We start from the raw sequence: 22,443 nt of genomic DNA on the forward strand, positions 1-22,443 counted from the left end.
ACTTGCTCTTCCCCAATGGAGCGTTCCGCTGCGGCTTTTGCAGCCCTGCGAGTGACGGGCAACACAGGCACAATAATGTCATCACATTTAACATTTGCACAACTTGAATCAGTTAAACACATGTCCGCTACCTGTGTACATACACCCGCCATCCCCTCTACATCTCCTGTCATAGGAGAACTGCTCCCACACACCCCACCTCCCGCGGTCCATCCCCAAGGTTATCTGATGTTACGCAAACATCCTTGCACAGTACCTCGGTATGTCCAGGGACCTCCATAGGGACGGGTGAGTCCTGTGTGCTTCCAGGGGGCACGTAGCACGAGACCAATCGTCCTAGGTCAGTGCCTAATAAAACATTTGTGGGGCTCTCCGCAGAGACTCCCACCTCCCTTACTCCACTCCCAGCCCCCCAATCAAGGAAAACACGAGCTAGGGGAACATTAGGGCTCACCCCCCAACTTCTGTGATGGTGAGGCTTTTGCCGGGAATAAGGTCTGCGTCATCCACTAGTTCAGGCCGAACTAGTGTCACTTCGGCTCCTGTATCGCGGAAGCCTGTGGTGCACCGGTTGCCCACAGTAACCGACTGTAGGTTGTCTGTGGTGTGTCTTGCAGCTCCATTCACTAACAGCACAGATGATGGGTTGCGGGCAAGCTTGCCAGGGGGTGCTGTCTTCTTCTCCGGGCACGAGTGCCTGAGGTGTCCTGGCTTGCCGCACGCATAGCACTTGCGCACGTCTGTCGGTGCTGGCTTGACTCCTTCCGGTCTTTGTGCAGTCCTGTGAAAGGGTCGCCGGACAGGAATCGACAAAGCTGGCCGGGAGGAAGAAGCAGATGAAGAGGTTCCTCCCAGACGGGACAGAGTGTCTTTGAATGCCCGAGTGCTGGGCATGGCGACATATTCATCGGCTAGCTCGGCAGCCTCTCGCGCACTCTTCGGCTTGTGCTCACATACATATTTTTGCACATCTGTGGGGCAATTGGAGACAAACTGTTCTCGGACCATCAGATCCGCCAGGGACTGCTTGGTGTCCTCTGTGAGGGGATCAGACCACTGTTGGAAGGTGGTCTGCAACTTGCCCAGATGGTCCATAAAAGTATCTCCGGGCCCTCTCCGCAGGGACCGGAACCGTAAACGGTAAGTCTCTGGAGTCAGCTGGTACTTGACCAGAATAGCCTTTTTGATGACCGCGTAACTGGTACGCTCTGCTAATGGTAGTCCGACCAGGGCCTCCATAGCTTTGCCCTTCAGTGCGGACATTAGATGTCCCGCCCACTGTGGCTCTGGTACCTGGTACTGCTGGCATGAGGTTTCAAAAGCATGCAGGAAAAGATCAATGTCACAGTTCTCAGACTCCATCACAGGCAGTTTTGGCTTGACCATCAGGGATGGGCCTATGGATGTGGCATGCCGGTCGGACCCCTGAAGCTGTACTCGGGCCAGGTCCAGTTCATGCCTGCGGACAGCTTCCCGTTCTGCAGCCTCGCGCTCAGCCTTGCGCTCTGCAGCCTCGAGCTCAGCCTTACGCTCTGCAGCCTCGAGCTCAGCCTTACGCTCTGCAGCCTCGAGCTCAGCCTTGCGCTCTGCAGCCTCGAGCTCAGCCTTGCGCTCTGCCCGACGTGCCTCCAGCAGCCGAAAATATAAGTCCGGGTTACTGAGCATTAGTTGGTCCAGACCATTTTGGGATGGCATAGAGACAGAGTTATGTCCAGCTAGAGGACTGCAAGCCCCAGCAGGCTGTCCTCCTCCCAGTTCATCATCCTCATTCTGGAAGGGGTCACCTGGCTCAGGGGCACCTGAGTCTCCTCCATTCTCTGAATCCTGCAGGGATGACTCTTGACTCCTCCGTGCACATAACTCCTGGATGAGGACAGTCTTATTTTTCCCATATACTTGGATGCCTTTGTGCTCACACAGAGCTGTGATATCAGCCACGCTCAGGACGTCATAATTCACGGATTCGGACATTATTGCCAAATAAAAGATAGGACAGAAAACAAGAGAGAGGGGAGGGTACTGTCGTGAATTATTATTCTATCAAAACTAATGCACTGTGCTTCGTCTTCCAGAATTTTTCAATCCTTTAGTACAGAGTTATGGACATAACTTCATGCACTAATATTCTAAGCATACAGAATCCCGTAAGCTGCCACCAGAAAATGTCACGAACTATGGATCCGATCGCACCGGATCCCACAGCTGTGACGTAGTGGTCTGTGACGGAGTCTGCGCACACACAGAGACCTCACGTGACCGGGGTATTACCATTCGGCTAACACCCCCCACTACACTTCGGTAACTGCCACCACGTGGGTTCCCGGTCCACGAGCCGACTATGCGGGTCATTCACTATCACACAGATCAGTGGATGATCCGGATATCACTTACTGACCAACCGCAGTCAATCACCCCCAGCTACAATTCCTAAATGCAATTTAACTAACTACCTGGTAACGTCTCTTCAAAGGCAAGGTACGTTGTTCAGCAGCTTAGAATATGGAAGACTTGGCCATTTAGATTTTATAATCTTTAATAAGAGGTAAAAAGCAGTGCATACAAATCTAATGAAAATGACTATAAATCTACAGCATAATAATAACAATATAAATAATCACGACAGTTCAAATGAAAGGGAAAAAGATGAAAGAATACTTAGTTTCTCTGGAGGGTTTCAGATGGTCGTTCATATGTCCTTTTTGAATCCTTGCAAACCCCTTTTCAGTATGTATCAGGGGAGACCCTCAAAGTTCTTCTGATACAGGGATATGCCGTCAATGTCCAATTAAGTGTCTGGTGATGTTCCATGGGTCTCTCTCCTCTGTCCTTGTGCACAGATTTTTATGAACTCTCCCATGGGCAGGAGACTTACTCCTGTCAGCCAATGGCAGCAGAGTGACTGTGAAGCCTAGGGATTGGCCCCCAAGTGTTTTATGACACCATCAAAGTTCAGTTCCTACAATGAGGATTATACTTAAGCCCGTATCTCCTTGATACGTCGGCATATTTTTATACAGAATACATATTTGCGATCCTTATTTATTTACCTACAGAATGAGACCACACACGGTAATGCTGGGACCTGTAGTTCTTCTACCACCCATAGGTCAGCTACGGAATCACATCCTCTAGTCATATTTGATACCCAATTAACCACAATACTCTGTAGAGCCTGGATCTGGTGTCAGAAAGGGCATAAGTTGATTCATAAATGAAATATGAAAGTGGACTGGTTTTATGCCCAGAGCTAATTAAGGGCTATTAGCTCTCCTCAAACCAGACCTGGAAATTAATGACGTCACGCTCCAGCCAGGCTTGACAGCGAGCTGATCTTATCTTATAGGACAGGATGAGCTGGGCCTGGTATAGCCTTTATGACCTTTTACAGCTGGCCTTACAGAGTAGTGGTAATAAAAGTGTCCATCTATATCATAGGTGACCCAGGCTTCAGGAAGATGAGAGTTCACTGTTTTTTTACATATGCCAGAAGCATATAAGATGGCTACCCAGAGGAATTATGTATGTATGCCGGCACATCCATCCCTTCATGACCACCATGTACCCATCCTCTGATTGCTACTTCCAGCAGAATAATGCACCATGTCACAAAGCTTGAATCATTTCAAATTGGTTTGTTGAACATGACAATGAGTTCACTGCACTAAAATGGCCCCCACAGTCACCAGATCTCAACCCAATAGAGCATCTTTGGGATGTGGTGGAACGGGAGCTTCGTGCCCTGGATGTGCATCCCTCAAATCTCCATCAACTGCGAGATGCTATCCTATCAATATGGGCCAACATTTCTAAAGAATGCTATCAGCACCTTGTTGAATCAATGCCACGTAGAATTAAGGCAGTTCTGAAGGCAAAAGGGGGTCCAACACCGTATTAGTATGGTGTTCCTAATAATTCTTTAGGTGAGTGTGTATATATATATATATATATATATATATATATATATACACACACACAAGACCAAAAGTTTGGACACACCTTCTCATTCAAAGAGTTTTCTTTATTTTCATGACCATGAAAATTGTAGATTCACACTGAAGGCATCAAAACTATGAATTAACACATGTGGAATTATATACATAACAAAAAAGTGTGAAACAACTGAAAATATGTCATATTCTAGGTTCTTCAAAGTAGCCACCTTTTACTTTGATTACCGCTTTGCACACTCTTGGCATTCTCTTGATGAGCTTCAAGAGGTAGTCACCTGAAATGGTTTTCACTTCACAGGTGTGCCCTGTCAGGTTTAATAAGTGGGATTTCTTGCCTTATAAATGGGGTTGGGTCGCCCCATTTCCATTGTGCAATTTGTAAGAAAAGACAGGTGTATTTAAAATGCCTGTCTTTAAATTGTCTCAAATTTATGATCCCTTAATAAATCAGTTTAATCGTATCTGGCTTAAGTCTGACCTTTAGTGGTTGTCTCATTGGTTTGTGCATGAAAAAATTGCGCAAATGACTTGAAAAAAGTTGCAGCTCCTATTTCAATGCAAACAAATAAAAAAACAATCCCCCTCAAAACAGATGGGAAAAATAAGCCTGGTACGGAGTGGAGTAGGGCTAATGCACACAAACGTATTTTCTTTCCGTGTCTTTTCCGTTTTTTTGGGGGGAGGGGGGGTTTGCGGAGTGTATGCAGAACCATTCATTTCAATGAGTCTGCCAAAAAAACCTGAAGTTACTCCATGTGCATTTTATTTCCGTATGTCTGTATTTCCATTCTACAAAAAAAAAGGACATGTCCTATTATTGTCCTCATTACGGACAAGGATAGTATTGTTTTATTAGGGGCCAGCTGTTCCGCAAAATACAGAATGCACACAGACGTCATCTGTATTTTTTGGGGGATCTGTTTTTTGCAGACCCCAAAATACGGTCATGTGCATGAGCCCTAATAAGGGAAGGGAAATAAGGCACAAAACAAAGACAACTCCAAAATTATTCTCAAGATAAAAATTAGACGAACAAGGCACAAATGCCTCCTAAACAGGTGCTAAATCAGTTGGTAAATTAGACTTTAAAAAAAATTAAAGTCTGAAACAGCTTTTTTACTCCTGAAAACAAACGCAGACACTATAGTACGGTGGTGGCAAACCTATGGCACGGGTGCCAGAGGTGGCACTCAGAGCCCTCTCTGTGGGCACCCATGCCCTGGAAAAAGTCTATGGTGTACCAATATGCCTTAGACTTTTCCTGCCATTAATCAGTGCAGGGCGCACTATGAACAGCACAGGCCGCGCACTGAATGCAGGCAGGCTATTATAGCTATTGATAAAGTACATGGAAGATATACTGTATTGGACTGTAGTATTCAGGTTAAATTGCCATGTTGGCACTTTACGATAAATAAGTAGGTTTAGGGTTGCAGTTTGGGCACTCGGTCTGTAAAAGGTTCACCATCACTGCTATAGTAAATGTGCCCCAGTGGCAGGGTCCTGGCAAACACCTGTTGAAGTAAGTTTGTAACATACTTAGTGGGGGTCATTTTTATGCCAGTTTTGGAAGTATTGAGGGTCTAGTGGGGCATGCCAGGGGCTAGTGTAAATGTTGGCAAAAACTGCTCCAGTCCGAATTATACGACAGCACAGGGGGGAAATAATGATCAGCGTAGAATGCTGGTCTTTGTAAATGACCCCCACAGTTCCAAAGTTGTGTGGATTGGCATCCTGGGAACCTTCTGAAAATTCAACTTCCACCAACATTGCGTCCTTTACCGGGATTTTTACATGGGCTATGTAAAGGACATCATTACTGCTATGGACAGGGTAAGAACTACTCCTGAATCCACCTCATATGCGCATGAACCAGGGAGAGGTATAGTCCAAGCCCTCAACACAGCAGAAATTATGTCCTGTCCATAGCCCAGACCAGAAATGCAGCTACCAGGAACGGGTTGTTTAAACTGTTCAGTATTTGTCGTGATGACAATTGCAGCATGCGCAGTGTACTATCACAGGGCCCTTTCAAGGTGTTTTAGCGCACGTCCCAGGTTAGGAATGCCAGAGTGGTGTGATTGCCTATAATGTCTCTGTATGGTGATGGTAAGGGTGTCAACGGTGTCTCCTACCTGGGTACGGCTTGACTCCTGGCTCACTTGCAATAAAAAGTGTAGTGATAGGAGAAGTAATAGAGGGATTTTGCAGCAGAAATTGAGATCCAGACCTTTGGTTCAAACTTGTCTTTACTGAGAATAACTTTCATCCAAGCAAGGTACAGCTTTGGTCGTAGGTCACAGCAGGCTTTCAGCAATGGTTGGCAGGAATGAATCTTCTGCTCTATCAACCTGGAGCTTGCAGGAAAGGGTGTCTGCTTCTTAGCTCTCTACTGTGGCAGGAGTTTGGCTTCTGCACTACTTTATATCTTCTGCTGTATGGGGACTGACTAGCTGAGGAGGAATATGGCTTCTCCTAGGTCTCTGGACTTTACTCACAGTTATATTCACAGGGAATGCTTTCTTCCTGGAACTGGAGGTTGTCTGCTTGCTTCATCCAGCTGAGGCTGCAGGACTCAGGCTGGGGATTGTGATCAATGTCTCAGCACAAGACTTGGTCCTGGCTTTGTTCCCTATATCTTGGAGCTCCTAACACACACACCCTACCCCAAGCAGGGGGTGGGCTGCACTCCTCCCTAACTTTCTTCTCCACCCAGGGTGTAGGCTGTGGGAATAGTCCACATCTCCACAGAGGGGGATCTAAGCTGGAATGAACTATTCCAGCTTAGATGTACTAAACTGTAGCTAACTCCTTACCAACGCATTGCTGCCACCTGCTGGTGAACATGGGAAATTACAATAATTTACATTTAACATGGTTTGCGCACATTTGTGAATGACATAATGTAAAATCAAATCAGATGACAAGGTGAAAGCTCTTAACAGATTGTAGCGGGGTAGAAGAGTGTCGTAACACAACTCTGGGAAACCTGGCAAGGCTGCTTTCCCATGGCTGTGTGTGGTCCGTGAAGCATAATCCATGTGATGGCCACATTTCCAAGACTGAACCTAGCTTGTGTAAGTCAAACTCACTGCATCATAGTGACCCATAATGGCGTGAGTCCCAGCCCATCCATGGATCTGTTATCCTGAACTTAAATGAGTATGGGACTGTAGATCCATGGTTTGGCTGGAACCGAGGGGATATGATAGAAACTTTTAAATACATAAAGGGAATCAACTCGGTAAAGGAGGAGAGCATATTTAAAAGAAGAAAAACTACCACAAGAGGACACAGTTTTAAATTAGAGGGGCAAAGGTTTAAAAGTAATATAAGGAAGTATTACTTTACTGAGAGGGTAGTGGATGCATGGAATAGCCTTCCTGCAGAAGTGGTAGCTGCAAATACAGTGAAGGAGTTTAAGCATGCATGGGATAGGCATAAGGCCATCCTTCATATAAGATAGGTCCGGGGCTATTCATAGGATTCAGATATATTGGGCAGACTAGATGGGCCAAATGGTTCTTATCTGCCGACACATTCTATGTTTCTATGTTTCTATGAACTCACAGCATCACAGATCACATGAGCCATGGTTGTTCCAGGAAATGTGGTCATCATATGGACCGCATTTCACAGTCTGCACATGGCCATATAAATGAAGCCTCAAAAGGGTTTTCCAAGATTTTTATACTGATGGCCTATCCTCAGGTCATCAGTATCTGATCGGTGGGGGTCCCGGATCAGCTGTTTTGAGAAGGCACCAGTGCTCCTGTGAGTGCTGTGGCCTTCTTGCAGCTTACCAAGCACAGGGTCATACATTGTATATGCTTGGTATCACGCTCAGCCCCTTTCACAGCTCCGGCCTCTTACTAACTTCTGATCAACAGGGGTCCCAGGTGTCAGACACCTGCTGATATGATATTGATGACCTATCCAGAGGACAGGTCATCAATATTAATTACCGGATAACCCCTTTAAGGCTGGGGCTACACAGTGACCTTGGCCGCGAAAAGTGTCATGCGACCAAAGATGGCAGTGTAGCAGTGCAGCCTCACAAATTAATGGGGTCACAGTCCAACTCAGTACTTATAATTGTTCTTGTTATGTAATGTACCCTGTATAGTTTTGTATGGATCTGTTGAGGTTAATAATCCTGACTCAGCCCCTGCAGGAAGTTATGTGTGGGATTTAGGCTGCTTTCATATTAGCATTAGCGGGGTCCGGCAGGCTCATCCGTACTAACGCTAGCCCATGTGTGCCACATAAAGTCCACTTAACTATAATGGGGACAGGCGGGAGATGCAGCCGCAACAAACAAACATGCCGAGAGGCGGCCGGACAAAAACTGCAGCATGCTCTTCAAACACCTAATCGGCAAGGGTACCAGGAGTCAGACCCCCTGCCAATCTGATATTGATGACCTATCCTGAGGGTAAGTCATCTATATGGGAAAACTGGACAACCTCTTTAAAGGGCATCTGTCAACAGATTGGTACCTATAAACAGGCTGACCTGTTGTATGTTCACTTGGCAGCTGAAGGCATTTGTGTTGGTCCCATGTTCATATGTGCCCGCATTGCTGAGAAAAATAATGTTTTATGAGCCTCTAGCAGCAACAGGAGCGTTGCCATTACACCTAGAGGCTCTGTTCTCTCTGCAATTGCCCTTCTGCATGTACAGGTGAAACTCGAAAAATTTGAATATTGTGGAAAGTTTATTTATTTCAGTAATGCAACTTTAAAGGTGAAACTGACACATGAGACTCATTACCTGCAAAGCGAGATATGTCAAGCCTTTATTTGCTATAATTTGGATGATTATGGCTTACAGCTTATGAAACCCCAAAGTCACAATCTCAGGTCCCCTTTGCTCAGGGGGTATGGATCAATTAGCTGACTAGAGTCTGACACTTTGAGCCTAGAATATTGAACCTTTTCACAAGATTCTAATTTTAAGCTGCATTAATTCAATTCCTTTTAATTTGCATTACTGAAATAAATGGACTTTAATTTTTCTAGTTTCACCTGTATTTAAAGAACCACATTAGTGATAAATCCCTAATATGCTACTTCATTGGGATGCGGAGAACTAAAAGGGGGTGTCCGTGGTTAGAAAAAAAAGGTTGTAAGGTTCTTACGGCGTATTCACGGTTCAGTAAATCATGCATGTGTGCGGTGAAGTATTCTACATGGACAGCATATGGATCCATTCATTTTTACATGCGGTGCGGAGTTTTTCATTAAGTACAAGGCAAACTCTCTCAATGCTTTTCTTTCTAGGCTCGAAGACCCCTCAAAATTTCATTGAAACCCATCATGCGGTATATGAGTACGTCAGCAAACCACAGGTTTACGCACAAGCTGAAAAATACTGCGAGTATAAATTTGCGTCTCTGCTTTCCAAAACACAAGGGGTGCAGGACCTAAGTGGAAATTTGGTTCAGTTTCCTATTTGGCTGAAGAAAGAGAAAATCCCAGGTAAGATCTCTGCATGTGTCACATTATAGAACTATTGTTAGAGCAAATCCTTCACATGAATGTATGGGCTCAGTTTTGCTGTGCAAAAAAACTGTCTAAGGCTACTTTCACATCTGCGTTTTCCTTTCCGGTATTGAGATCCGGCAGAGGGTCTCCAAACCGGAGGAAAACGCTTCAGTTTTGTCCCCATTCATTGTCAATGGGGACAAAATTGAACAGAACGGAGCGCGCCAGAATGCATTCCTTTCCGGTTTGTTGCGTTCCCATACTGGACAGAAGACCGCTGCAAGCAGCGTTTGTGTGCGGCATGGCTGAAGTCAATGGATCCGCTTTTTTTCCAGCATGTTCATTTTCAATATAATACAACCTGATCCGTTCTGAGTGGATGCAGCAGGTTTATTATTTAAACTATGTGTTTTGCTTTGGTTTTGAGATCCCGTGCCAGCAGATTTATCGAAACTGGTGTAAAGGAAAACTGGTTTGGTAGCCCATAGCAACCAATCAGATTCCACCTTTCATTTTTCAGAGGTCCTTTAGAAAATGAAAGTTGGAATCTGATTGGTTGCTATGGGCAACTAAGCCAGTTTTCCTTTACACTAATTCTGATTTCCCTCCACCACATATTTAACAAGGATTTCCTTATTTTACTGCAGTATCAAATTTGTCATTCTTGGTTTCTTCATAAAAAAAAAAAAAAAAAAAAGATTGTGAAGAAATATTTGCAAAAATTCTAATCATAAAAAATACAAATATTAATTCAACCCAGCCACATATTTAGCAGGTCTTTCTTTACTGTTAGCGATATCAAATGTGTCATTCTTGGTTTCATGATAATAATAATAAAAAGATAAAAATAAAAAAAAAGCTCTTTTTCATAGTCTATCTCATTATTGAAAGTGTTTTCCAAGACTTTTTAACTAATGACCCAGCTTCTGGATAGGTTATCGGTATGTGTTGGAGGTCCAAAAGGCTGTTTTGAGAAGGCACCGACACTCGCGGCTGCCTTCTTTGCTCATGAAGCACAGCGCCGTACATTGTATAGTGGTCGTGCTTGGTATCGCAGCTCAGGCCCATTCACTTCTATGGGGCTGAGCTGCGCCTAGGCCATGTGACCGATTAATGTGCCATCACATGGCCTAGGAAAAGCTATGAGAAGGCTGCAACGCTTTTGTCTGCCAGTGCCTTCTAAAACAGAGAATCATGGGGTGTCAGACCCCCACCGATCAGACACTGATGACCTATCCAATGGATAGGTCCTCAATTGAAAATATAGGAAAACTTAAAAAAAAAAAATTGATAAAAAGGGGGTAGACTATGAAAAAGAGACATTATTTTACTTTTTCTTTTTAATTATGAAACTAAGAATGACACATTTGATATTGCTAGCAGTAAAGAAAGCCCTGTTAAATATGTGGTTGATAGAGTTGAATTAATATAATTTTTTTTTTATAAATTTAGAATTTTTGCAAACATTTTTTAAGTTTTTTTTTTTGCAATTGATTGGTCTCTACAGTACAGTGCAGTTTAATGTGTATGTCAAGGTGTTCGAAGAGGTTTAATGGGTAATCATAACCTGCAAAATGATTTCTTCTCTACATAATCAACTAAAGTATAATGGCAAATAAGCACCAAGTCCTCCTTTGTCAAAAGTTTAGAGGTGTGGGTTTACCAGTATCAGAAGGGGGCCCCATTTTCGTCCTCTATCAGTCTATGTCTTCTCTCATCGTGTCTGTTTTTCCTCATGGCTTCTTTCGATTGTCTTTCAGAGTTGCAGTCCCTCACAGCTCTAGTTTATGAGCACAGAACAGACACTAAATATGCCAAATTAATGGCGAAATTCCCATCTTTTCACGAAATTACAGTTTGTGCCCATATTCAGTGGGGCAACCCCAGTAAGGATTTTGAAACTGTCTTCTCATATGCAGCGAAGAACTTCACTAATGAGTTTCAACTCCGAGGAATGAGTGATGAGGATGGCTTTGTCCGGTTTGCCGGCATAATTCATGGCCATCATTCAAGGTATTCTTCTGTGTTCTCCAATGATGGGCAGTGGCATCACATCTGCATAACTTGGCAAAGACGGAATGAAACCATGAGTCTGTATGCCGATGGTGAATATAAAACCTCATCCAGGATCCCTGCCTCCGAGGATATCCTCATGGGGGGAATCTTTATCATTGGGCAAGATCAAGATTCTTATGGTGGGACATTCAAAGAAAAGGAATCATTTAGCGGTAATATCACCAGTCTTAACGTGTGGGCAAAAGTTCTCCGTCGAGACCAGATACAAAAGCTGTCACTGTGCAATAAAGTGGAACAGGACATTGTATTTGGATGGAGCACCCACAAGCTGGAAATCGAGCCTACACTGAAGAAAATGGAGGCAAACTCAGTCTGTTCAGGTATGAGGAGACCTAAAATTTATTTCTAGAAAACATAATAAATTCCCATGTATCTTAGATTAATTTTCCTGTTTTATCTCAATAAAATGTACCGTAATTAGTAGTTCAATTAAATTTTTATGATCTCAGCTTGCTCTCTCTGTATAGGAACTTTTTTTTTTGGTGGCACCTAAGAATCTTTTTGCAAGTTGGATTTCTTGGGTGGATTTAGGTAGAACACCACTCTTAGATATCACACCACAAATTAACCTGGTGCATAAGCTACCCATTAGTAACTTATGCACCATTTTTTTTTACACTTAGCCACAAAAATCCTGTCCTTGTCTTGACCAACAGAGATGTATGGTTTAAGCAGGGGCAGAATGGACATAGACCTAGCCTGATGCCCCAGGGGGCCACACGTGGGCCACCCAGCCCTCCTCCCTGTCGCTGACCAGGTATGGAATGAACTCCCAACAGTAATTAATGCTGTGAGAATCAGATACTCATGTACCCAGCCAGCTACCACACATGTCCTCTTGAATTTAACTGCTGTGGCCTGCACCTCACCTTCTAAGCCCCCAGCTCCATATCTTAATTAGAGAGAACTGGAGGAAGAGGGCAGAAAATGGTAGGCATTGATGGCCACCACAGGGGCCAGCTTGTGCTACACTGTGTTATTTGGTTCTGCTGAGATGGTATTTTGTACTATTGTACTACTGAGATGGTATTGTTGACCCTACCTACTTGTGTTGCCCCGCCTTCTGTTAATTTGGACCTGCCTATAAAATGGGGCCACCTTTTGTTTTTATTCCAGGGCCACTTTAAGTTCCCAGTCTGCCCTTGGGTTCAAGACAGAGATTTAGTATCCTCAGGATAGGTCATCAATATTAGATCGGCGGGGGTCCGACTCCCAGGGTCTCAACCACTCAGCTGTTTGAAGAGAACACAGCACACTCTGTTCTCTTCTCCGGGAATAAAGAAAATGAAAATACTTAAATATTACTTTATTAGGCTACATGTGCGGTATGCCAGACCTTGCAGGGGAATTATGTGTGAGGTCACGGTGTGAGCAATAGCTGGACCGAGGTAAATACAGTTATGGTTACTCACGGTCAGTGCAGTTTCTATGTAAAATTTCTCTCAGGGCGAGTGTCAAAACCCCCCCAATCAAAACTGCTTGATGAAATCATATCAGAAGAGTACTTGCGACCGTCTCACCATATATTTTTTTTTTTAGAGCACACAAGATTTATTTAGAGCAAAAGAAAATCATAAATGACTGCTTAAACTGCTAAAAGTCGCAGGCAGAGTGATAGAGAAGAACTGCAGTATAAAGGAAGGCAATGCCCTTAGAACAGTAGTCATGAAATACAATCATCAATAATGTGCAAAACCAAAAAACTGTCATGTTAGCATTTAATAACTAACTAAAACCCAATCACAGCAGGTCTCAACTAATACACGCAAGTAAATGTACAAAAACCAAGTAACACATAAAACCAGTTTTAAAGCATAGATGGCAAGGCTCATATGGAAGAATGCAGGGAATGCTTCAAAACCGACTGAATTTTGAGAAACCAATGATGCACACCTCTTGCCTGATAAAGTGCTTTGCGATACAGAAGAATGGCATTAACCAACCAGACCAACCAGATGGAAAAAGTTTTATGAAAAATCCACCTTTCTAGACTTTGCAGCTGCAAAAGCATCTATAGCTGCTGAATAGTCTAGCTTTTCAGCTAGTTCACTTTCAATGGAAAGAATTGCAAGTGATGATAACCTTTCATCCGTCATTGTGGTACGTAGATATGTTTTTATCAATTTTAGTTTGCTGAAGCTCCTTTCACTACTTGCAACGGTAATGGGAATAGTCAGCAAAATCCTCATTGCAATCCATATATTTCTGCAAAGATCATGTGACTGTGTGTAATTTATGAGTTCCAAAACTTCCAAAGGTGTAATTGAAGATTGGGAAATCATTGTCTGAATTTGTTTCAGCTCTTCAAACAATTGTTGCCCATCGATGTCACTCTGTTTCCCTTCAAGGTCTACCCCTGTAGGCTGGGTTAAAATGTCTTCTAATGTCTTGCACATATTTTGTAGTGTTTCTTTTTCTGGCAAACTCATAATGTTGTACAAAAAGCCCCACAGTTGATTGTGTTTAGATAGCTGGGAGAAACGCCTTTCCAATGAAACAGTCATGTTGTCTATCAAGGGATAAAAAACGGATATTTGGAATGCTCTTCTGCATCAGTAATAGTTTCATCTTGACTCTCATAGGTAAACAATCTTTTTTTCTTGCTAGGTCTTTTTCTTGTCATAAATTGTGCTTCAATGCCCAAGGCCAAGGCTATTTCTATGGCAGCAATCTTTGCAGATTCGTATGCAGAATCCCGAAATTTCTTGACAAATGCAGTACAATTTTGTAACAAATTATTACAACGAGTTATTTCCATGTCTCTGGACTGCATGGATTTACTCACAATGTGTACCTGAAAGAGAAGATCATACCATATGATAAGAGTGACAATGAAGCTGAAGTCCTCCATCATTGCAGAAAGAGATCTTGCTTCTGAAGCAAGAGTGTGATCATCAAGATTTTCTTCTAAGTCTAAGAGAGCATCATGAATTTCGACATATTGATATCTTACTGCTTTTAAGCTCTCGACTCGACATTCCCAACGTGTAGCACACACTTTCTTCGGGGTGAGATGCTTGACATGATCACTAATAATACACCACCGTTTAGAAGATGAGGCAAATAGTGTGTAAAGTCTCTGCAAAACACCAAACAGATTGACAGATTTCACTGATGACTTTGAAGCATCACCAGTAACTAAATTTAAACTATGACAACCGCATGGGTTGAAAAATGCCCGAGGGTACTGTTGTAAGATTCTTGACTGTACTCCTTTGTTCATGCCAACCATGTTGGCACCGTTGTCGTATCCTTGTCCTCGGCAATTGTTCATATCCAGGCTGCATTTAGAAATTTCCTCTAAAAGGAGGCTAGCAAGACCTTTACCAGATGTGTCACTAGCAGGGCGATAACCAATAAAGTGCTCCCTTATTGAAACATGTTCACTATCAATGTCAACAAACCGTAAGGTGTACGATAGTTGCTCTGTATGACTCGCATCCTGTGTGCAGTCTAACATCACAGAAAAGTACTTACGGTAGCTTTTTTGGCTTTTTCTAAAATACAGTTTTTCACCTGAGAGGCCATTAAGTTGATTATTTCGTTTTGGATTATATTTCCACAGTAATGTGCATGGACTTCTTTTGAGGTAACTCATTTTAAGTGATCTCACATTACTGGTTCAAACTTGCCAAGAAGCTGGATAAGCCCAAGAAAAAGTCCATTATTTGGTGTATACAATTTATTTGATGAGCCCCGAAAAGCTAAATTATTAGTTGCCAAATATACAGTTACTGCTATAATTCTTTCCAACACTTCTCTCCAGCGATTACGTTCTTGAGTAATCTGGGCTTGCAAATCTGTATCAATGCCTGCATTTTTTTTAAGGCTGTTCTCTGCATCAATCCACAAATGACGTGCTTTTATATGTGCACTAGATAATTCATGAGATGAAATGTAATCACCAACATGTTTCCAGTTGTTAATGCCTTCAGTTCCAAGTTTAGATTTTGGATTAGGATCAAACAATTTACAGCAAAAGCAGTAAACTCTGTCTGCGGAAACAGATTACTGAAGCCATCGCCTAAGTACCTGCTCCTTGTTTGGTAGCACAACGTAACCATAGAATGATGAAAAATGACGCTTGTCCCTGTCTTGGGGGTACACAAAATTTGAAGCAGGTAAGGGCTGTGGTCCTTGCAAGACAATGTGGTCTCGCATACGACTGTTCATTGATTTTGGCCATAATGAAATATCTTGTTTGGGGAAAGCTGTCTTATTTTGTGAACTTTGTGGGAGTTCAGGTGCTTTTACAGAATCCCTTTCTTCAACACTACTTTCTGGTTGAGGACAGGACAATGCATCTACGTTTTCTGGTTCAGATTGCTCAGTTTCTGATGGAAATTCTGGGCCACATATTTCAGGTTCAGGTGTAGAGAGCACACTACTTGAAGTCTGCTGCACATGTCCAGATGAAGTACCATGTTCTTGAAGTGACAAAGTGGTCTGACCTTCAGAATCTTTTGGTGCAGTTTCAGTAGAAAGATTCTGTTGATTTTGATTAGCTGCTGGACTTTACTTCTGCAAGAACATAGCCATGAATTTAGCACCTTTCTCATCTTCACTCTTCTCTTTCCGTTTCCTTTTGCGGAATTGTGCGCCTGAAGGCTTAGGCGGTGGCATTTTGAATGGTCTTGCAAAGAGAAAAACACAATAAAATTGTATAAAAGAATTAGGTACTTAGGTAAAGTTCTAATGTAGTTGCTACTTACATACTAAGAATGTAGTATGCCTGGTAGGACTACCGAGATTCGCCAGCTTTCCTTGTCCAGATGGAAAGCCTTTCGAAGTCTATTTAAATCTGTATTGCCACCTGGGTAGCTGCTGAAAAAAATGTAATTTTCTTAGTGAAGTGATGGTCAGAAGCATACATTACAGGATAAGGGAAGTTGTGAGTGTCCCATGAAGATCCATACAGAAGCCTAACAAGAACTCCAGATTTCTCCATTGTAGTGAAAACATTACTTATTTTCCATCTTGTACCAACTTCTGCACTTGGGTAGGTTTCACACAAACTGTGCGTAATCGCATACTTTGTGACGCGTTTTTGATTCTGCATTTTTTACCTATGTTTGCATTTTTAGGTTACTGAATGAAGAGAAACTGCCTCATCATTGAATTACATTTTGGCCGTGGAGAAAACAGGAATTTCAAAAACTAAAAAAAACATTTTGTGAATGCCTGTTACAGGGTTGCGTCTTATGTTTGTCTTCATCTGCAGTGTTATTGTCAAGAATATAATCCCAATTTGGAGATCCAGTCATGTTTGTTTATTGTTGCTTGTAAAATTATAAAGAAAAGAAGACGCTTCCATGTACAAAATGTTCTTTCTTGATCACAGAGTCCTTAAAGAAATCGGATCTTAGTCATGGAGCCACGCTGTCATTGGAAGTCTTCGGCCCACAGTGCATCAATAGTCGTACTGAGACACCAGGGTACTTCATTAAAAAAAGATCAAATATGATATAGTAAACAAAATAGCTAAACTCGCCAAGAAGTGAGTACTCAGCATACGTCGCATCTGCTTTTATAATGACAACGCGGGGACCCGAGCAGTGACTATTCTACTACATGGGGCCCCACTCACTTAGTATAATCTTAATGACTTGCCTAATCTGTAACACAGTACATTAACTAGGCGCTAGGCACAATAAAAAAAAAAATCTTTCATCCAGCCCTGGGCAGCTGGGCCCTGTAGGCTTACCTCTTTATTTATTACTTTACTTTAGGCTAGCATTTATAGCAGCCACACAGACAGCCAACAGTCAAGTCCCACGTGAGGTAGGAGGGAGAAGGCAGGCAGGCCTGGAGAACGGGCGGGCTCAGCGTGACTACTATGTAACGTGCCCGCGCCGCCTGCTTCATTCATAAAGTCGGCGGCGTGCGCGTGACGTAGTGAGTCACGCTGCGCTCGCCCGTCCTCCCTCCTGCCTGCGGCGCCTCCTCCCTGAGCTCCCTATCCAGCCGGTACCCTACAGCAGTGAGCAGCGGCAACTCTAGGAGCAATATATAGGGGGGGCGGGGGCACAGAAGATACACAGTCAAAAATGGGGGGCACTAATTATTTTCACCAGTTAATCATACTGAAAAAAACGAAATAAGTATATATAAATAAGATAAAATACGAGAGTATTGCGATATGCAGAGATACCTTTTTATTCATTTATTTATTTTATTGATACACCATGCTGTACAGTATATACAGGATGTACAGGATTATAATATATGCTGTACAGCATGGTGTATGAACTATGCTGTATATTGGCATGGTGTATGGATTATATGTACATTGTATAGCATGGTGTATGAATGATACTGTATATTGTAGGGCATAGTGCAAGGATTATTGTATACTGTACATAAAATGTATGGAGGTTACACCACCATGCCAAACTATATAACCTCTGTGCCATGCTGTACAAAAAACAGTGTAACCCCTACACAGTGTAGCGGTATACTGTATATTGTGTGGCACAGTGTAGCGGTATACTGTACATTGTGTGGCACAGTGTAGCGGTATACTGTACATTGTGTGGCACAGTGTAGCGGTATACTGTACATTGTGTGGCACAGTGTAGCGGTATACTGTACATTGTGTGGCACAGTGTAGCGGTATACTGTACATTGTGTGGCACGGTGTATGGTATATGTGTATAACATAAACATACTCCACATGAAAACTTACAATTACTTGGCTTGGACCTTGGGGATCTCAGACACCACTTCGGCTGGGGGGCAACGTCTAAAAACATGCCGTCCACTGGGCAGTATGTTTTTTTGGTTCTTCCTCTTCAGACTCTGTACATGAGGTAACAAGGGGTAATATAACTAAGGGGTATCAGGGTACATTATTATACAGGGCAGGGTAATATAACTCAGGACTAGGCCTATCAGACATTATACAGTTATAATGACACTAGGTCTGCAGCTAACGATTATTTGAATAATCGATTAGTTGTCGATAATTTCATCGATTAATTGGGAAAAAACACCAAAATGACAAAAAAGGGGTTTATATAATTTTACTTGAAAAATTATGTTCAAAGGCCATATTAAAACAAATTGTGAATGGCACTGTTATGGAGGATCTGTGGATGGCACCGTTATGGGGAGATCTGTGGATGGCACTGTTATGGGGAGGGGGACCTGTGGATGACAATGTTATGGGGAGGGGGACCTGTGGATGACTATGCTATGGGGGGATCTATGGATGACACTATATAGCATCTTATGCTATATGTGTCATCCACAGATCCCCCTCCCATAACAGTGCCATACACAGATCCCCTCCATAACAGTCCCATGCACAGATCCCCCTTCCCATAACAGCCCTGGCCTGCCGCTCACAGCAGTAGTCCTTAACCGGCAGTAACTTTTACCTTACAATGAAGCTCCAGTAACAGGCAGAGTGAGCGGCGGCATAACGTCACTTACTCACGTGACGCGCCTGCTCCACCTACTTTATGAATGAAGCAGGCGGAGCCTGCGCGTCACGTGAGTAAGTGACGTTACGCCGCCGCCCGCTCTGCCTTTTACTGAAGCTTCATTGTAAGGTAATAAAGATGCGGTGATCTAAAGTTCAAGGACCCGCAGGCATAGCACCTGACCGCCCGCTCCCGCCCGCATAGCAACGAATCGGCCAATTATTCGATAACGGGATTCGTTGACAACGAATCCCGTTATCAAATATTATCTATAACGTTGATTAATCGTTGCAGCCCTAAATGACACCCACAGCAGCCTCCATTCTAAATAATGTCCATAGTGATCCTACCTTATTAAACTTAATGTCCCCCACAGTGGCCCCCATTTTCAGATGTCTCCCACAGTGGCCCCCGCCCCCCATTGTAATTAATGCCCACCCACCCACAGACCACAGTGTCCCCATACCCCATTGTAAAATTTGTGTAACCACATTGCACGCCTCTGTCACTCGCAGCAGGCTTCTTTTTCACACTGTTCAGGGCGGGCGGTAACAGGCAGGCAGTGTGGCGCTGGCGCTCACTCACTCACTGTACGTCACGTGCCTGCGCCGCCTAGTGGGAGGAGCAGGCGCATGATGTCAGAAGTGAGCGCCGTCCGCACATACTGGAGCTGAGTGACTGGAGGAGGTACGTACGGACACTGTAGATAAGAGAGAGGACTCGGCCCTCGGGTGCAGGGCAGGAGAGATCTCAGAGGGAGGGACTAGGGAGCAAGGGCGCACGAGAGTAATAACAGACAGAAGAATGACAACAAGAGGGCGCCCCCCCTTCTGACAGCGCCCCGGGCGGCCGCCCGGCCCGCCCGGTCCTAGAAACGGCACTGCTCATGGTAAAGTCGTCCCTGGGCAGGCTCGCATAAGTGAAAAGGAGAATGGCATAAGGATTCTCTGGGGCACACTCTGGTGTAAGGGACACAGGCCAGATGTGGGTTTGAGATGCCCTTGGTGGTCTGTATTAATGTGCCAGTGGCAATGTCCCTTGTAGTCGTGACGCCAGTACCTTTTGGATGGAGGTACAACCATTTACTATAGTGTTAATAGAGGAACTGAGTCTGAGGCAAGCAGGGTGAAACTCCAAATGGCTCTTTACTGATGATGACTCTTGATTACAATACATCCATTGGCATTAAACAGTCTCTTGATACAATCCGGCATTGAGCTCAATCTCCCATGCATATGGGGAAAGGGAAATGCAAACCCTCAATGAAGTACAGGCTCTTGTAATAGATAAGAAGACTACTGCTCAGACTAGGCTGGTAATAATGAAAGTCTTACACTGATAACAACTCCGGCCTGATCCTAATCCTTGAATAAAAAGGTGCTTTTCTGAATCCTGAAACTTCTATTCCAATGCTGTTCTGACAGTTGGCCTGACTGTCCTCAGGATTTATACTGTGGATGTAGATGCTTCAAGCTATCTCCTACACCTACTACAAAGGTGCCTAATAAGTCCTCAGGTAATGACTATCTTGCTAATCCTTTGTCTTGCATAAACGTGATAATTCCTTAAATACTCGGCTGCATACAGTTTAGACATTGGTCACCCTGGAAGAGCGATCTATAGCAGTGGATTGCTGACCTCTAGGTAGAATACTTGCAGGCATTAACCCTGGGCTATGGAACCGACAGGGACGGAGTAGAGAGGCTAGGAAGGGGCCTCCCTCCAGATATTCAGCTACATGGCTGTTACTTTCTTGAAGGCTCATGAGAGAACTGCATTCAACTGAACTCTCACTTGGATTTACCTGAGCTCATCGGCACTGGTCTGGATTTACCTCATCCAGGAACTGAACTGCTCTGCACAGCACACACGGCACATGACTGCACACACGGCACATGACTGCACACACGGCACAGGACTGCACAGCCTAACTTAGGTCTGAGCTAAGCTATTTACACACACCGACACTGCTCCATCCTGTGGAGAATCGAGTGTAGTGCACCCTGACTAGGCCTGTATAAAGGATACTTGCATGTAAAATCACATTGTGACATGGAGAATATGACAGGAGATAAAATACAAAATACAGGCATATCACATGACATTAATACATGGTAAAAACACGTTTGCGGGGCCCACGGTTACTTGAGTGGGACACTGCACATGCACACGAACGTTAGGGCACAGACCGTGGGGCAGCCGCATGCGGATTGCGGACCCATTCACTTGAATAGTGTCCGCAATCCGCATCCGATGGTGTGTGGAGGCGCGGCCAGAAACACCACGGAAGCACTCCGTAGTGCTTCCGTGGGGTTCCGATCCGTGCCTCTCTTCCGCATCTCCGTGGTTGCGGAGCCATTGAAGTGAATGAGTCCGCGATCCGTGATGCAGAATGCACACAGCCAATGCCCTTGTATTATAGACCTGCTGTATGCAGGCCACAATATGGCCGTGGGGGGCACACGGTCGTGTGCATGTAGCCTCTAAATATATTCTCAAATACCTTTAATTATTTATAATAGGTCGTTTTTTTCTGGGGAGCAATCATCAGGGGAAACAAAATGGCCACTGTCCCTTTAGTTCACACAAAACCTGGCCTGATCACACATGAGGACAACTTACTTTACAACACTAAGGTAAACAGCTGCCTCATCCTCCTCCTCCACCTACTTGTCAGGGATTATGATCTTGAATACAGATAAGAACTTTTGTTGAATCTCTGGGGAATTTAGTTCATGAGGAGACATGAAGTACAGAGAGGACAGACAGGACAGGCTGTGGTAATGGAGACTGCATACAAGTGCTGCTGCTCATTAGCCACACCTCACCCTCCTCTCATGTCTCCTCATCATCTCCGTTCCCACAGAGATTCACCTATATTCAGGATCATGATTACTGACAAGCAGAGCAGAGAGGAGGATGAAGCAGCAATATGGCTCATTGTGGTGAAGTAACTTGTCCTCCTGTGTGATTAGGACAGGTTTTGTGTGTACTGATAGGATGGTGGCCATTTCATTTCTCCTATTGATTGTTCCCTAGACAAAACAAGCCATTCTAAGTAATGAAAAGGTATTTGAAAATATATTTATTATAAATTAATATTTAAAGGGAACCTGTCACCGGAATTTTGTGTATAGAGCTGAGGACATAGGTTGCTAGATGGCCACTAGCACATCCGCAATACCCAGTCCCCATAGCTCTGTGTGCTTTTATTGTGTAAAAAAACGATTTGATACGTATGCAAATTAACCTGAGATGAGTCAGGGAAAGGACTCATCTCAGGTTAATTTGCATATGTATCAAATCACATGGGTTGCTAGCGGCCATCTAGCAACCCATGCCCTCAGCTCTATACACAAAATCCAGGTGGCAGGTTCCCTTTAGGCATTTTCATTTTTTTAATTCCTGGAGAACCCCTTAACTGTTTGCCTTCGACATTGCAGCGGCGAACAGTGTAATTACAGCTCCTCTGTCCCATTCACTTGAAAGGGAAGGAAAAATTGTAGT

General features: G+C 43.8%; 1 protein-coding gene across 1 annotated transcript in view; it reads left to right on the plus strand.

Moving 5' to 3' along the window:
• ADGRD2 (adhesion G protein-coupled receptor D2) overlaps nt 1-22,443 on the plus strand; it is a 381,627-nt gene that overhangs the window by 14,170 nt on the left and 345,014 nt on the right. Inside the window, exons 3-4 of the mRNA XM_044268542.1 lie at nt 9,233-9,430; nt 11,197-11,832. Coding sequence (XP_044124477.1) covers nt 9,233-9,430; nt 11,197-11,832 — 834 coding nt within the window. The remainder of the gene's footprint in view (nt 1-9,232; nt 9,431-11,196; nt 11,833-22,443) is intronic.

Source organism: Bufo gargarizans, chromosome 9 (assembly GCF_014858855.1).
Source record: "Bufo gargarizans isolate SCDJY-AF-19 chromosome 9, ASM1485885v1, whole genome shotgun sequence".
NCBI classification, from domain to species: domain Eukaryota; kingdom Metazoa; phylum Chordata; class Amphibia; order Anura; family Bufonidae; genus Bufo; species Bufo gargarizans.